General features: G+C 46.9%; 2 protein-coding genes and 1 pseudogene across 2 annotated transcripts; all 3 read right to left on the reverse strand.

The window, feature by feature from the left end:
• Window positions 1-415: 415 nt before the first annotated feature.
• Window positions 416-1844, reverse strand: LOC107276859 (putative EG45-like domain containing protein 1). Its single transcript, XM_015787189.3, has 3 exons — window positions 1679-1844; window positions 827-1103; window positions 416-729 (listed from the first exon to the last, which is right to left on the reverse strand). The coding sequence occupies exons 1-3, from the start codon at window positions 1779-1781 to the stop codon at window positions 723-725; spliced, it is 387 nt and encodes a 128-aa protein (XP_015642675.1). The 5' UTR covers window positions 1782-1844; the 3' UTR covers window positions 416-722.
• A 12435-nt stretch (window positions 1845-14279) lies between these two features.
• Window positions 14280-15017, reverse strand: LOC107276209 (putative EG45-like domain containing protein 1; annotated as a pseudogene).
• Window positions 15018-16551: 1534 nt separating this feature from the next.
• LOC107275542 (uncharacterized) lies at window positions 16552-17788 on the reverse strand. The gene is given in 3 exon segments (XM_015786939.2): window positions 16552-16871; window positions 16874-17032; window positions 17035-17788. Coding segments are annotated over 3 exon segments (1233 nt in total).
• Between the last annotated feature and the right edge of the window lie 447 nt (window positions 17789-18235).

Here is an 18235-nt window from a genome sequence, read left to right on the forward strand (position 1 = left end):
AAACACAACTTTGACTTCTTATTTCTATAAAAATATTTATTAAAAAGTGATATATGTATACTTTTATGAAAGTATTTTTCAAGATAAATCTATACATATAATTTTTACATTTTTAAACTCAACAACTTTAGAGTTATTTATGATTTATATTCTCAATGTTTGATTTAAACATTGTCCTAAACGACTTCTTTTATGAGTATGGAGTAGTACTCTTTAATTTCACCATACAAATAAACGTGTCAACTTGTTCAATAGGACTGTTTAATTTTACCATACAAATAGGCAACGCAGTTTGTCCTGTCAAGTGTCACAACTGGTTCAATACTGTTTAATTGCACCATACAAATACTAGGCAACAAGGTCTGTTCACGTAATCTCAAAGTTCTCAGCTCAGCCAGTGAATCTGACCATCACCTTATTCAATTGATAAAGGCCTATATATAATGCTCTGGTTTTTTTTTTTGAACAGAAAAAACAGCACAGTAGTGCTTTTTCATTGAATATAGAAGGAGAAAATACAACCCCTAGGGGTAAAACAAAAAGATCTTTAGACTATACACTATACAGAGTGCGGGATGAGCTCGCACTCTGCAAATATAATGCTCTGGTTTTTACGTACAAGACAGCATCACGCTTTATTCTCGACACTTGTACTCGCTGCAAATGTGACGAGCTTATTTATACAGATCGACGCATTCCTGAACCTGTGAAGCGTGAACCATTCAGACCCTGCAAAGCCACCATCACACGGACACGGAGAGCGAGTCAGCTAGCGAAACACATAAGAAAGCACGAAAATACAATATAGATGCATATAAAAGCGTACTGGTTGTAGTCGATGACGATCCTGCCGGCGTCGAGGTTGCCGATGGCGGCGAAGGCCTCCCTGGAGAGGTCGAGGGTGGAGGTGCAACCCGGCGACGGGCAGCGGTCGACGATCTTGACGGTGACCGTGCCGCCGTTGCAGGGGTTGGGCACGGCGTTGGTGCCCCTGACGCAACGCACCGTGTACATCCTCCCGCACGCCCGCCCGCCGTCCCACAGCCCGTCGCTCGCCGCCGCGATCATCGTCCCCTGGTCCTGGAACCCGTAGCACGCCGACGCTGCACCGCAACAGCACAAGTTACTACAGAAAATATGTTCCAGAAATGGAATAGTAGAAGACTGTCCAAATGTCCAATGGCCCCATTCTTTTCTCCTTAAGATGTATAAATTTTATCTCGGTTTCTATTGACACGTTTTTCAAACCGCTAAACGGTAAGTTCCTTACAAAAACTAAACTATTAAATAGATCTATTTTTAAGTTTGTAATAATTGAAACTCAATTATTCATGCGCTAATAGATTTATCGTTTGTGTGCGCTAATATCATCTTTATCTTAATCTATCTCAAACAGACAAACACCACCACATGTTTGGTTTATGTTATTTTCATCTTTACTAAATTTTAGCATTATCAAAATTTTACAAGCAGAAACCAAACACATTATTATTACCATCATAAGTTCATGGCCCTAGCAAATTTTAGTAATTTGGGCACTCTGCAATCCGAAAACTCTCATCAGAGAATTTGGCGAGAGCTTTTCTCCTATCAAAATTTGGTATTATTGGCAAGTTCTTTTTTTCCGACAACAAACCAAACACATCATTCAGAATTAAGGAGCAGTTTGGAGATGTACGGGTGTAAACGGTGTAGAAGGTGGCGGTCCCTTCGATGGCCTGCGACGCCGAGACGAGGCCCAGGAGCAGAGCTGCAGCGAGCAGGATGCCAACTCTAGCCATGGCCGCCGCTAGATCAGACACAGGTTCTCGTGTAGGATTGGATGAGCAAGAAGCTGAAGTGATGAGTTATCCATTGCTAGCTACGAGGTTGATTTATAGAACAGCTGCTAGCCTGGTACGTACTCTGGGCCGTGGAAAATCGTGCCTGATGCATGGAAAGTTCAGACTTGCATTCCGTCCAGTCCGTAGGCAACAAACTTGGAAAATTTTTAGTCCTGTGTTGTCGAAACTAGATTTCGGCAATAATAAAAGGGGGTGGCTATCAAGCTGGAAAAGTGTATGGGTTTGGAGACAAAGGATTTATACAGGTTCAGGCCTTCTTATAAAAGAAGTAATACCCTACTCCTGTCCGGGGATGAATCCGCCGAGTGTATTATTGATTGTATGATTTAGAGAAAATCAACATCTGCCCCTAGAGGCACCCGGACCCCCCTTATATATAAGAAGGAGTCCGGATTACAAAAGATAATCTATGTCCCTAACGGAATACAGTCGTGACCGACTAAGTCTTAAGGTGTTTCCTTGATATACAAGTTAGGAAACAAACCCAGGATACATATAAGATATTCTATCTATATTCGGTATCCTATATTCAGTCCAAATATCATCGCCGTGTAGATATGGGATATCCATAATCTCCACAGTAGCCCCCGAGACCTTTGCAGTCAATCATCGTAGCCTTCTCAAAGATAATAATCCGAGTGCTTCAAACTTTTCATGCCAAGGCCTGCCGAGTAGCGAAGACAAAGACTGTAAAGGGCGAAAAGATAAAAATATGGTGCATCGAATAGATGCACCTAATTAGGTGTAGCCCCCAACTATGTGATTAGTTAACGAACTAAACATATAGTTGAGAGACCAAATAATAGCACAATCGTGCATCATATGACAAAAGCACACACGGCGCCTAAATAGGCATGCTAGCCGACCGCTTTTTAGCCATAATGAAAAGAGTCCGAGTGGTTTACACTCTAAAAGGTTCACGAATGAACACACTGGACAGGCATCCGAATATAAAACTCTAAAGATTACCCACCAAGTATTATAAAAATTATGGTAATGAATAAGTCTAATAGCCTAGGCTATGACTATTTACCATAATGAAAATAGGTATATAACATACCAAGGAAGTGACTATGATAAAAACAAGTCATTCCAAATAACCCAGACAGCTTTTGTAGCCTAATAAAGCTAACAAAAAGCAGTATAACACCTTTCTGTCGGGCACCTTTTAATTTGCATTGCAATAATTCCAAAGAATTATATGACCGCATAAAAAGGATTTTATCAGCATTGGGCAACACTATTGTGCGCATAATATTGCCAAAGCAAAATATGCCTAAGTCCCTAAGGAACACAATGGGCCACGCTTTTAAAAGTATTGGGCTGAAGTACTGTTCAGGCCTAGGCCCATTTGCACCTCCGATACCCTTAACAAGAAATCCCGAGATCCAAGCGACGCTTCGTCTTCCCCGCCGGAACTCTCACCATTTTCCCCACTCCTTGCTACAGTGTAGAACTGCGCCGGCGAACTAGGGTTCACCACTCCACTCAAATCCACCTTCGAAAAGTGCATCAAAATCCTTCCCGTGATCCACCGCCTTAATCCCTCATTTCTCCCTAGCCATCCCTCGAATCAAATCAGCGCATTCGGATAAAATCGATGGCGGAAGAGAAGGAAAGCTTCGAAGGCCAATGGGCGCCGTCCGACGTAACGGAAGAGAACCTGAAGGAGATGGTGGCGCACGGCGTTCTCCCAGCCAAGGAGATCATCGGGTGGCGGCCAGCGTGCGGTGAGGCTTTTCCGACCCCTGATACACATGAGATCGTAGTCTTCTCGCATTTCTTCTATGGCGGCTTCGCTCTTCCGACCTCGAGATTTTTCCGCGGGATATTAAGCTTCTATGGAATCAGCTTGCATCACCTAAACCCAAATTCCATAGTCCACATTGCCAATTTCATCCATGTATGTGAAGCCTTCTTAGGAATTAAACCCCACTTCGCCCTGTTCCGCCGAATCTTCTTTCTCAAACCCCAACCAAACAAGAGTAAGCCATGTGTAGTCGGAGGGGCCGGATTTCAGCTGAGGGGAACTCTGAGCCAGAAATACTTCTCAATGCCCTTCAAGACTTCAAACAAAGGATGGCATGCGAACTGGTTTTATGTTCAGAATCCTGAGCCTGCTCTTCCCGAATACTCTTGTCTTCCCCCGGTGTACCAAGACACTTGGAACTCTCTTCCAATCGGAGATGAAGCTGCCCAAGCCTTGGAATTGTTGGATCGCATGTTAAAACTCAAAGAACGAGGCTTGCAAGGAGAGCAGATCACTCGGCACTTCATCAAATGCCGACTGGCGCCAATTAAAGAAAGATCCCGTACAGCTTTTGAGTTTGACGGCAAGCATGATCCTAATCGCGAAGAACCAGACTCTCTGGATTTCAAAATCATGAAGGAGAGAATGTATAAAATCTTCTCAAATGCCATTGTCGTCAGCTACTCACACCAGCTGCCAGTTGTGCCATATAATGCATTCAATCCGCCTCCGCAGGTATGTATCTGAAATCTTCAACTTATGACCAAAATAGTATCTTGTCTTCATGTTGAGTTAACTAACCATGGAGGCATCTCATTCAGGAATACGTATTGATGAAATCTGATCCCCCAATTGCTCAGCGCCGATCTCCTCGCCAGCACACCATTCAGGGAAGTGGAGGGCCGACAAACAGGTCAGACCCACAACCTCAAACCTCCAAACCGGCTGGTCAGACAGGTCCTCGTAAGAGAAAGCTGGTGCTTAATGACGACGAGGGCGATGACAGCAACAAATCTGGGGACAAGGGCACGCCCAACAAACTCCCAAAGCATACCATGCCCAGGAAAAAACTGGCTGGCTGTCAAATGCCAAAGATTAGAACATCTTCCAGGTATAAACTTCTCGGTACCATCTCCCTTTGATATGCTTCTCTCATAGAAATTATGCTGAATATCGAAAGGACACTTTGCAGGAAACCGTCCGACATAGATCCAACTGGAAAAGATCCTGATCCGGCTGTGACAGAGCCAAATTTATCCAAAGATGCTAAGCCGTCTGCCGAAAACCAGCCGACTGCCGAAAGCCAGCCGACTGCCGAAAGCCAGCCGACTGGCGCCCATGCTTCGGATGACAAAGCCGATCCGAGTGACCAGCCGCCAACTGGAGACCAGTCGGCAACAGCTGAAACTGCAACAACACAAGAGCCCCCGACTGGAAACCAGTCGGATGTAGGTCCCGATGAAGAAATCCCTGAAGTTGAAGTGCAAACGACAACTTCCCAAGGACCAGAGGCCGGTAAAGACTCAATGATTAGGTCTCTAAATAAAGAACAAGGACCACCTCATGTTCAGCCAGGAACATCCTCAGGTAACACATCTTCTCAAGTGATGCCGATTTAAATAACTTCAGCTTACTCGTCCAATGTCTTGGAAATACATCAGGAACACTAGGCGATGACGAAGAAACAATTCCTCGCATAAAGGCGGCTGATGACTCCCGTCCTCCTATCTTGCTCAAATGGTGGGACGAGAACTCGCAAGTTGCCGGCATCGTTATAAATCGTCAAAAAGAAGATGAGGAAGTGTGCCAGCTGAAGAAAGCACTTGGAGAAGCCACTTGCATTGTGAATGTAAATCTTCCGGGTGACTGCCTTTAATAACTTTGTTCTCTCTTTAGCAGAACTGAATCATGATCCATCATGCAGAGAATCCATCTTCGCAATGAGGCCAAGACTACAACTTTGGAAAAGCTGGTTCCTCATTTGGGAACTCTTGAAGCAGTTAGGGACCAGCTGCATGAGGCCAAGGAGTATGCTAAAAAGACAGAGAAGGAGTTAAGGGACCGAATTGCCCAGCTCCAGGATTCAAACTTCGAGCTAAGTGGTTCATCAAAAGGTAACCTTCCAGATCTATTCCATTGATTTATGCTGTCATAACTGTATCCTCAAATATTTGGATTTCAAACAGCACAAGCTACCAGGATGGCACAAATGGAGAAACAGATTGAAGCCTTGAAAAGAGACAAAGTAGAACTAGCTGTGCAAAGGGACTCAGCCTTAAAGGAGGTTGAAGGTACTGCCAGCTGACAATTTGAACTTTCCTCTCTTTAATGCAGCAAATTCTTATTATAAATGTGTTTTGTAGACCGTAAAATCAAATCTCAAGCTCAGTTTGATGTCCTGGTTGGTAAGATCAAGAAGCTTGAAGGAGCAAGAGACGAAGTCGCCAATGTCGCTACACCACTTGTCCAAGCTATGTTCCTTAATGACAGTGGTCCGAGTGCACTTGACGCAACCGAAATCTTTGACAAGCTGAGAGTAGCACCGGATGTATACTTCAAGAATATCAAGAAAGCTGGAAGTATGGGAGCTAGTATGGCATTGGCGATGACCAAATCCTTGTACCCGAGGATTGAAATTGACGCCATTGATGGCTTTGCAGACGGGACAAGCGAAGAAGCTGCTCTTGATCTTATCAGTAATGCTCAAAGTGCGGCTGACAAGATTGCAAGTGATGTTGTAGAACAATTCCGCAACAACGACCTTCAGCCGAGCAATAATAACTCTGATGATGAAAGGACTGATTCTGACTGAGTGTAGATGTAGCAAATGGAGGCTTAATTTGTACAATACTGGTGTATTTATGCTGTGCTTGATAGTTCTAACCAAGTCTTTGATTTCTTAAAAGCTTTTATCAAGCTTTGTTGAGCCTAAAACCCAAAGAAGCTATTAAAAACTTTCAGTCCTCGCAGACTAAGTAGAAAAAATCAAACAAGGCAATGATAGACCAAGTAAGCAAATTAAATTGATAAAAAATCACACTCCATTATTATGATGATAGCCCCCGACTGACAACGGCAAGAAGAAAACTTGATGTTGACAGTCAAGATAGGGAAGTACAATGATAAACTTAAGCGTAGAAACGACGAAGATGTTCAATGTTCCAAGAGTTGTCGACAAGAGTACCGTCTTCGCGCTTGAGTCGATAAGAACCTGGCCGGGTGACTTCAGAGATAATAAATGGCCCTTCCCATAGAGGAGATAACTTGTGCCGATCTCGTGTAGTTTGAATTTTCCTCAAAACCAGGTCACCGACTAAAAGGGCACGAGATCGAACATTGCGATTATGATAGCGCCGCAACCCTTGTAAATATCGAGCCGACCGAATCAAAGCTGCTTCGCGGGCTTCTTCCAATCGGTGCAAGTCATCCACTCGGTCTTCTTCGTAGCGTTCTTCACGAAAATTACGAAAGCGCAAAGACTCAAATTCGACTTCACTCGGCAACATTGCTTCTGCCCCATAGACAAGGAAAAAAGGTGACTGGCCTGTGGCCCGACTGGGTGTAGTTCGCAAAGACCAAAGTACCGATGGCAGTTGTTGCACCCATTTGCCGGCATAGGGTTTTAGCCGGTCAAAGACACGCGCTTTAATCCCTTGAAGTATCATGCCATTAGCTCGCTCCACCTGTCCATTGCTCATGGGGTGTGCCACTGAGGCGTAGCAAATCTTAATTCCGAAGTCCTCACAAAAGTCTTTAAAAACTCCGCCAGTGAATTGTGTGCCATTATCAGTGATTATCCGATTGGGCACTCCAAATCTATGCACAATGTTGATGAAGAAGTCTCGAGCATTATCTGCTGTGATTGTGACAACCGGTTTGGCCTCAATCCACTTGGAGAATTTGTCAATGGCCACAAAGAGATGCGTGTAACCGCCAACTGCCTTTTTGAACGGGCCAACCATGTCGAGCCCCCAAACCGCAAACGGCCAAGACAGCGGGATAGTTTGCAACTCTTGAGCTGGTAGATGAATTTGTCTGGCGAAAAATTGGCAACCTTCACATGTGCGCACAATTTTGTCGGCGTCGGACACTGCAGTAGGCCAGAAAAAACCCTGCCGGTAAGCTTTGCCGACAATGGTGCGTGCAGCAGCATGGTTTCCGCATATCCCAGAATGTATGTCTTTCAGCAATTGTCTCCCTTCCTCTAAAGATACGCAGCGTTGCAGAATTCCTGAAGGGCTTTTCTTGTATAACTCAGATTCATGCATAACATAAAGTTTGCTCCGCCTTGAAATCCGCTCGGCTTCATCTTCATCTTGAGGGAGCTCTTGAGAAGTTAAAAATCGTATGAAGGGCTCTCGCCAGTCGGCTTCAACCATAGCTACGTCATGAGTGTCCGCATCTTGAGTAGTATCTTTATGAGGTACGGTCGGTGTATAAAGGTGTTCGACGAAAACATCTGAGGGCGCCGCCTCGCGCTTGGATCCAAAATTGGCAAGTCTGTCGGCGGCTTCATTGTTGTGTCGAAGAACGTGACTGAGCTCGAGTCCCTCGAACTTGTCTTCCAATTTGCGCACCTCTTGTCGATATGCCATCATATTGTCGTCAATGCAGGACCACTCTTTCATAACTTGGTTGACAACCAACTGTGAATCGCCTCGAACAATCAGACGCTTTATCCCTAGGGAAATTGCAATCCGTAGTCCATGAAGGAGGGCCTCATACTCGGCAACGTTGTGGGACGCCGAAAAATGTATCCAAAGCACATAGCTCAATCTTTCTCCAGTTGGGGAAATCAAAACCACTCCTGCTCCAGTGCCCGAAAGTCGTTTGGATCCGTCAAAATGCATGGTCCAGTGCTCCATGTTCTCCGCGGGGGTATCCTCCTGGCACTCGGTCCATTCGGCGACAAAATCAGCTAACGCTTGGGACTTGATTGAAATTCGGGGCTTGAATGATATGTCCAAAGACATCAACTCCAAAGCCCACTTAGCAATACGTCCGTTTGCTTCGCGGTTGTGCAGTATATCACCGAGTGGAAATGATGTGACCACCGTTACCGAGTGACCTTGAAAGTAGTGAGATAGCTTCCTGGTAGTAATTAGAATACCATATAACAGCTTCTGAACCTGAGGGTACCTCGTTTTGGAGTCGGCTAGGACCTCGCTGACAAAATAAATCGGTCGCTGGACTTTTTGGACATGGCCTTCTTCCTCGCGCTCAACGACCAAGACTGTGCTCACAACCTGGGAGGTAGCTGATACGTACAGCAACAACGGCTCCTGCGGGTGTGGTGAGGCTAAGACTGGTGGCTCGGTGAGAAGTTTCTTGAAATCTTCGAAGGCCTTCTGTGCTTCGGGTCTCCACTGGAAGTTATCTGTTTTCTTCAGCAGCTTAAAGAAGGGCATCCCCCGCTCGCCAAGTCTTGAAACAAATCGGCTGAGCGCCGCCATGCATCCAGTCAGCTTCTGAACATCTTTCTGGGTACTTGGCGGTTTCATGTTGAGGATAGCAGTAACTTTCTCCGGGTTGGCTTGGATGCCCCTATGAGACACCATAAAGCCAAGCAGCTTCCCTGACGGTACTCCGAAGGTGCACTTTTCAGGGTTCAATTTCATCCTGAAAGCGCGGATGCTCACGAAGGTTTCTTCTAGATCCGAGATCAAATCATCCTTTTGCTTGGTCTTGACGACTACATCATCCACATAGGCTTCAACGTTGCGGCCGATCTGCGTTGAGAAGCATCTTTGGATCATACGTTGATAAGTTGCTCCTGCGTTTTTTAGTCCGAACGGCATGGTGACATAGCAATAAGCTCCAAAGGGCGTAATGAATGAAGTCTTCAAGCAGTCGGATTCCTTCAGTCGGATCTGATGATACCCTGAGTAGCAATCCAGAAAACTGAGAAGCTCACAGTCGGCGGTTGAGTCAACTACCTGGTCAATGCGAGGCAACCCAAAAGGATCTTTGGGACAAGACTTGTTGAGGTCGGTATAATCAACACACATGCGCCATTGCCCTGTTTTCTTCCGAACTAGAACCGGGTTTGCCAGCCAGTCGGGATGAAGGACTTCTTTGATGAAGCCTGCTGCTAACAGCTTGGTTAATTCCTCCTTGATCGCGTCCTTCCTGTCTTGTGCGAATCGGCGGAGTCGTTGTTTGATAGGCTTGGCATCTTCTTTGACATGTAAGGAGTGCTCAATCACCTCTCTAGGAATACCGGGCATATCAGATGGTTTCCACGCAAAGATATCTTTATTGTTCTGAAGAAAGGTGATGAGCGCGCTTTCCTATTTACAATCTAACTCGGCGCCTATTACAGCAGTTTTAGTAGGATCAGAGGGATCTAGGGGAATCTTCTTAGTCTTGGCTTCGCTTTCTCCACTCTTTGAAATCTTGGTAGCGGGCACTTCTCCTTCGCTCGCCGTGGCTGCAGCCAGTCGGATATCCTCTCGGGCGGACGCCATCTCGCGGGTTTGAGCCATGTCGCAACTCTCCTTGTTGCATGTGACGGCTTGCTTGATGTCACTCCGTAGGGATAGGACTCCTCGGGGACCAGACATCTTCATCATCATGTAAGTGTAGTGCGGGACGGCCATGAACTTGGCTAACGCCGGGCGTCCGAGTATGGCATGGTATGCTGTCTCGAAATCGGCGACTTCGAAGCTGATGTTCTCTGTGCGAAAGTTTTCCCGAGTACCAAAAGTGACCGGGAGGGTGATCTGGCCGAGTGGAGTTGCGGATAGTCCTGGAATTACTCCGTGAAAAGGCGCATTGCTTGGTTTTAGCTCGGAGCGAGGAATCTGCATATCATCCAAGGTCTTGGCGAAGAGGATATTGAGTGCACTGCCACCGTCGATGAGAGTTCTGCGAAGCTTGACATTACGGACCACTGGGTCTAGTACCAGGGGGTACCGCCCCGGGTGGACCACTCGGTCAGGATGATCCGAGCGGTCAAACTTGATTGCAATCTCTGACCATCGAAGATACTGGGGCGTGTCGGGCTGAACAGCATTGATCTCCCGTTCAGTCAACTTCTGCTTCCGTTTAGACTCATAAGCCAGGGGGCCGCCGAAGATATGGTTGAGCTCCTTGCGGTGATCTTGAAAACCTGCCGGGGTGTCGCCGTCATCCTTCTTCCTCGACGTGCTTTGTTCTTCGTCAGAGTTCTTTCGTGCAGTCTTGGTGTATTGATCCGCGAATTGCTTGTAGACGAAACAATCTTTGGCCACGTGGTTGGAGTTAGGATGGTGCGGGCATTGGGAGTTCATGATCTTGTCGAACGTGTTGACGCGCGAACGCTGTCGAGAAGAGTGACTGGCGGTTGCAACAAGTTCCGCAGGCTTACGCTTGCGGTCCTTATGATTGTTACTTCCACCTCCTCCCGTAGCCGGCGTACCCTTGTTTTGCTTCCAACTGGGACCCGACTGCTTTGATGCGGTGACGGCGTCTTCAGCTTTGGCGTACTCGTTGGCTTTTTCAAACATGAGCTTGACTGTCCTGGGAGGCTTACGCCCAAACTTGCCGACTAGTTCTTCGTGGCGAATCCCTTTGGTGAACGCGGCGATGATGACGTCGTCGGTGATGTCGGAGATCTTGTTACGTTGTTCAGAAAATCGCCGGATGTAATCTCGATGGGATTCTCCGGACTTCTGAATGACGTTGTAGAGATCATATTGTGTGCCGGGACGCTCGAAGGTGCCTTGGAAGTTGGCGATGAAGTGGTCGCGTAGTTCGGCCCAAGATCCAATTGTACCACGGGGCAATCCATGGAGCCAAGATCGGGCGGAATCCGCTAAAGCCACTGGTAAATAGTTCGCCATGGCCTTGTTGTCTCCTCCTGCTGCGCGGATTGCGAGACCGTAGACGGTAAGCCACGATTCGGGGTTAGTGGTGCCGTCATACTTCTCTATTCCAGTCGGTTTGAAGCCGGCTGGCCAATCCACTCGACGCAGGTCGTCGGTGAAGGCTGCTACTCCGTCAAGGTCGTCGTCGTGGCGGTCCGGCGAGTGATGGTAGCCTCGAGCTGCTCGGCGCTGTATGATTGTGTCGCGAAGATCGATGGGGCGGCGACGAGGTGGTGAGCGAGGCCGTTCCACTCGGCGCTCCCTATGAAGGTCGGGAGGTGAGTGAACAGACCGCTCGTCGTGACCCCTGCTCCTGCGGTTGGATCCTGCGCCGGTGATGCTGAGGCTTGGATGACGGTAGTCATGAGATCGGAAGTGGGGAACTCGGCTGCCAGTCGGCGTGTGGACGCTTTCGGAGTTAACTGGGACCGAAGCCGCAATCATGGTCTTCGTCTGGTTCAAGATGTTGACGACGTGGTCGGATCGATTGAGCTCGTTTTGGTTGAGGAGGGTGTCGAGAAGGGTGATCGCGGCAACCGCATTCTGTTGAGGGGTGCGGAAAACCGGTGTCCCTTCGACATCTTGCTGGCCGATGAGATCACGCGCTCGGCGCCCTGCTTCCAAAGCTCGCTGACGTCGATCCTCAGCCTCCTTCGCGGTCCGCTCACGGTCCTGCTGCTCACGCCGTAGCCGTTCTTGTTCTTGTGCTTGATGCTCCTCCTCCAGTCGGCAACGTTCTTCGGTCTCCCGGGCTTGGCGTTGCTCCTCCGTCTCATTATTGGCCATGAAAACGCCAAAGTAGAGAGGGGTGTAGTTGTCATCTAGGCTTCCGTCGAAGTCGTCGAAGTCGTTGTAGCGAGAACTAAATTCGTCGTACTCCACGATGTCAGTAGGACGTGAGTCGACGGTGGGAGAGCTGTTGTAGTCATCCAGCTGATCCGTCGAAACCGTGCCGAGTGGTTGGAGGATGACGCCGACTTCCCTGAAGCTAGGCGAAATCGGTGTTGAAGCCGACTTCCGCCTAGGCCTACGGGATGAAGACGCTGTCGTGGTGGAGACGGCCGCTAAATCGTCGGGGAGCTTCATCAGGACTGGTGGGTAAGCCCCATCATCTTGATCTGGTGTCGTTGGAGAAGATGCGATCTCGGCCGAGTGGTTTGAAGCCGACTCGGTTGAGATGGTCTTGAAGTAGCTTTCAGCCGCGTTCGGGAATCCAAACGGGACCGAAATCCGGTTCTCTCCCGACTGGTCTGATTCCGAGTCGAGGAGAGAAATCTTGCCGAAGTTGTTGGTGACGAAGTCGAGGCTGCCGAACCGAAACGTCTGCCCGGGCGGGAAGACGAGGTCGTCGATGCCGGAGATGGAACCCATTGCACTGATCGGCGAAAAGCTTGACGCTACCCCTACCTGGCGCGCCAACTGTCGAAACTAGATTTCGGCAATAATAAAAGGGGGTGGCTATCAAGCTGGAAAAGTGTATGGGTTTGGAGACAAAGGATTTATACAGGTTCAGGCCTTCTTATAAAAGAAGTAATACCCTACTCCTGTCCGGGGATGAATCCGCCGAGTGTATTATTGATTGTATGATTTAGAGAAAATCAACATCTGCCCCTAGAGGCACCCGGACCCCCCTTATATATAAGAAGGAGTCCGGATTACAAAAGATAATCTATGTCCCTAACGGAATACAGTCGTGACCGACTAAGTCTCAAGGTATTTCCTTGATATACAAGTTAGGAAACAAACCCAGGATACACATAAGATATTCTATCTATATTCGGTATCCTATATTCAGTCCAAATATCATCGCCGTGTAGATATGGGATATCCATAATCTCCACATGTGTGTCTTAAGGTTAATCTTGAGAGAGATAGAAAGAGACTTTACCGGCAGAACATACTACAACCATTTGTTTTAGTCAGAAGAGAAAAATGAACCGCACAACATTGTGCATCTGGAAATAGCCAAATTTCCAGTCCAGAAGCTCAATACGCCGCCATAATGTTGACAAACTAGCGCCTATCTATATACCGACCTATTATAGGCAATTTGCGTAATTTTTTGAACTGTTGGAAAAAAATAAAGGGTTGAATCCACTGGAAAATTCAGCAAGTTCGCTATCCTCATCTGGAAGCTGATCTGTAACCAGGAAAAATATTATTTCTTCAGTTACGTTCATCGGTTTATGCAATGGAAAAATGTGCCAAGTTTCTTCAACATTGTGCCTGATTTCTTCAAAAATGTATTAATTACTAATTAGTAGCAGAGCTACTGGGATGAACACGAAGAAAATGCGGATGAGGAGCAAACCGGATGAACATCCATGACGCCATGGACTCCTCTACGCTATAGCGATTAGCGATGACGAGGACACCGTGTGGGCGCTTCGCAACTTGCCGGAGATCCTACGGAGTTCGCCGCCGCGTGTTCTTGCGTCAACATCGCCGGAGAACGCAGCGGCCATCACGGCAGCGCCAGACGCGCCCGGCGCAAGGGAAAAACAAAGTACAGCAACGAACGGACCGATCAACTTCGAGTCCCAGCGAACGGTGCAGATTGGGCCGAACATCAATAGGAGGGACAAAATGGTCCGCTGCTTCTCGCCTTCTCGTGGGTTCAATTGGGCTGTGACGGGATGAATTCATACCGTGGACTCGATTTGCACCGGGTTTTCAAAGATAGGGAAGACGTTACACCGAGTATTGTGATTGAGGGGGCGATTCAATCAGGATTAAGAGTCAAGGGAAACAAAATAGACTTATTCATTTTTAGAGAATCTCTGGTTGTTGTTTTTTTCATAGGAAACAGTAGTGGTTTTGAAGCAGGAATTCGTTCACTTCATAAATCATTTCTTTTTATTGAATTTCGATTCTGTATGTACATATGAGCCAAGTCCACCTAAGCAGTGAACCATGAGACCTACGACTCTCAGATGATCATTTCTTCATCTAGAGCCTGCAAAATTGCAAAAACAACACCTAGTGAGTGAAAAATAAACATTGTATATTTTATACATTACACACGACTGACACGAGTATTTATATGTATATATGCAGAGTATGGTACGTACTGTTGGTAGTCGATGAGGACCTTGCCGGCGACGGGGTTGGCGATGGCGGCGAAGGCCTCCCTGGAGAGGTCGATGGTAGCGGTGCTGCCGGGGCAGCGGTCGACGATCTTGACGGTGATGGCGCCGCCGCGGCACGGGTTGGGCACGGCGTTGGTTGCCCGACGCACCGCACCGTGAACATCGTCCCGCAGATCTTGCCGCCGGCCCACAGCCCGTCGCTAGCCGCCGCGATCATCCTCCCGTTGTCCTGGTTTCCGTAGCACGCCGACGCTGCCAAAAATTAAGCAAGATGTCGGCAAAACGAATGTTAGATCTCACGAAAATTATAGGTGAATTTGGAGCTTCGGAAATGCGAAATGTGAAGATGTATTCGAGGTAAAGCTTAAGACTGAAGTGGTGTACGGTTGTAAGTGGTGTAGAAGGTCGCGGTGCCTTGGATGGCTTGCGACACTGACACGAGGCCGAGGAGCAGAGCGGCAGCGAGCAGGAATGCGATCTTTGCCATTGACTACTTGTGGTGTTTTGATTTGACAAAGGCAAGATTATTGCAGGTTGCAACTTCAGTTCTTGTCAGGACGAAAAATCTTTGACGGTAACAAATTTGTTCCAATACGGACAGTCGGACAGAAGAATTTATAGGAGAATAAGAGATACTAAATCTGTCTCTGGAGTAGTAAATAAAGGGAGTTAAGAGGTACCAAATTAAATCCGACCTTACGCTAATGTGGATATATACATCACTTTATCTTATCCTGGGAGACATATTAAAATGTGTGATTTGTTTAGAGAAAAAAACAAAAAAGTGGAAAAATTGTCCTGGTGTGGATAGAGGATCAGCATGATAAAGAGACTAAACTTACTACGTTGATTTAGCAACATAATGACGAGTCTTATAATTTCTCATACGATCGAATATAAGACTGACATTTGTTAATGATAAAATGTACATAAAATTTTATATATCTGTTTCTACCGATTTGTAAGTTAATATATGTTGAAAAATAAACTACGATAAAAACATCAAAATCAACTTAAAATTAAGTTTTAAAATGTAAATCTTATCTACGACTTATAAGAGGAGCAAACGATGAAGCCGTTAAACTCTCGGACAGTTCTACTTTTTTCCAACATGGACGGCTCTATCTCCTCAATGTTGCATTTGTTACAATTCTAAAGACTACTAAAATTGACTACACATTACGTAAGATTCGTTGAAATTGAGTAGTCCCATTTGGGAGCTTTTTTTAGTTTGAAAGACTGACAGGTGTTACATTTTAGTGAGCACAATAATAATAAAAAATTTTCTCATCAATACTCGATCATAATCCTTGAATATTCCCAACTATTTTTATGTACTATATCCAAATACAATCTCCGGGTCATTAAATCGTTGTAAAATGCCTAAGCAGAAGGTACACCATAAATGCACACCTATCTCTCCCTTCCCCAATCGCACACAACTCCAAAAAAAAACATATAATTGTTTACGCTGTAAATTATATTATATTATATTGTAAAATTTAAAATATTTGCATATGCAATTTTGCTAATCCATACAATATAATAAAAGTGAGATAAAAATAATTGATGACCTACTTAAAAAAGGAAATAGAAGAAACATAAAAAACCTTACATCTAAAAGAAACGAGATGTAGCAATCACACATGAAAAAAGTGTCTGGAATAAGGTAACAAAAAAGAGATTATCTAAAAAATTGCCGCAATTTTTTTATGGGAAAAAACTTTCAAATCTCTAAAGTACAATTGTAATATAGTTCCATATAACTATACTATAACTATAATATAATTTTATATAAGTATTAAAATAATATATGTAACTTTATTTATATCTAATTTATATAGAGATTATAATATAGTTACAATGTCTACCATTGTAGTTACACTATAACTATAATTAATATAGCTACATTTAAAAGTTTTTTGCCAAATTATAAAAAAAACTCGCGACATTTTTTAGCAATTTCCAAAAAAGAATATGGCATACCATATTTTTAACAGAAATATAGAAGTTTGAATTATTCAATAATCATTTACATAATACTTTGGAGCACTTGAGATCTCAAAGCTAAGCCACCTTTCATCTCGCTTGATGCATTTTCTCTGAATAGAACTCCAGCTGGGCGGCTGCAGTCCAGGCATGAGTCCACGAAGGATGCCTTTCATTAGCTTGTCACAGTCTTCTACCGACAGAGATTTGCTCTCCTCGTCAGACAGCCTCGGCAGCCGGCCGGCGGCGAGCTCCACCGCGACGTCCGTGAGACGGCCGACGCTCTCCACACAGACCTCGTCGGCGAAGCAGCATCTCCACTCGAACACGCGCAGCTTGGGCGCGCGCACGACGAGTACCGGGTGAAGAGGGCACGGAACCGCGGGAGCAGGTGGTAGGCGGCAGGGCTGGACGACGACATGGGCTCGGTCGGGCAGCGGCACGACACGCGGATCTCCCTCAGCTCGTCGGCGAGGACGGCGATCCCGGCCTTGGTGGTGGCGCTCATTAGGTGACGTCGGTGATGCGGAGGCGCTTGAGCCGCGGCATGGTGTCGGACGTGATGTCGATGCTGGCCGGGAGCGTGCAGTCGACGATGTGCAGCTCCTCCAGCGAAGGGAAGACGACGGTAGAGAGGAAATCGCTCGGGCGCAGCACCGTCAGGCCGTCCAACGCAAGCCACCGGAGGGAGGTGACGCCGGGGCCACGCACGCGTGGCGGCCTCACCGCGTACCAGTACAGGCCTAGCTCAAGCTCGGTGGTCGCCGGCGGCAGCTCGAGCGACCACACGCCGGCGTCCTCGTCAGGGAGTCCCCTCTTGCACTGGACGTGCAGCTCTAGCCTCGACGCGTTGGCCAGCGCGACGAACTCGTTCGCGTACCGGCACTCGAACGGGACGTCCTTCCGGTAACCAATGTGGAGCGTCTCGATGGTGTCGTGCAGGCCACCGTCGTCGTGACAGCGTTGGCGAAGCATGCGCTCCATGCTCTGCACGCGCGGTTCGCTCGACTCGCCTAGAGATGCAAGGTTGCCAAGTACCGACATACGAAACCGAACGTTTGGAAGCCGGGTGTGGAGATGTTGCCACCTCCGTGAAACCGCGGCAGTGCGCACGGCGTCGTGATAGGGGCACATGGATAGGATGTGCAGGAGGATGTCATCGGGGAGCTTGCTGATCAGATCCTCCTGTTTCTCAGTGACTTTCTTAGGCTCCGCTTGTGGCTTTGACACTTTTCCATTTCTTTTGTTCTGCCTCTTCTTTCCAGCCATGATGGGCGAGTCCTAATTTACCTCCTCACGCTGGAGTACGTGAAAGACCAACAACTGCACACCTTATTTATAGGGTGCACGTCTATTGTTTTCCGAATACATGTTGTACTTACTAGTACCTATTTTACCAAAACCGAACTGGATTCGGTACAGAGCTCTCAGGCTCTCACCCCGGCACGTACACTAAACGGAAAAGAACTCCAGCGCGGACACGGACTACACCATGTCCAAGTTGCACGCTGCACATGGCCTAATTAACCAGCCATGCAAGTCCACAGGCCAGTAATTAAGGTCAAACGAGTGATGGTCGATTTTAAACAAGAAGGAAAAATACCGGTTTTTGGGTGCCAGTACCGGTGTTTGAAGCAGCTATGCGCGTCACGACTCTCATGACGTGCCAGGGCGCCGCGACAGCGAAGAAAAAGGCTATTGGGCGATCGCGCGCGA

This window comes from Oryza sativa, chromosome 6, assembly GCF_034140825.1.
Source record: "Oryza sativa Japonica Group chromosome 6, ASM3414082v1".
Classification (NCBI taxonomy): Eukaryota; Viridiplantae; Streptophyta; class Magnoliopsida; order Poales; family Poaceae; genus Oryza; species Oryza sativa.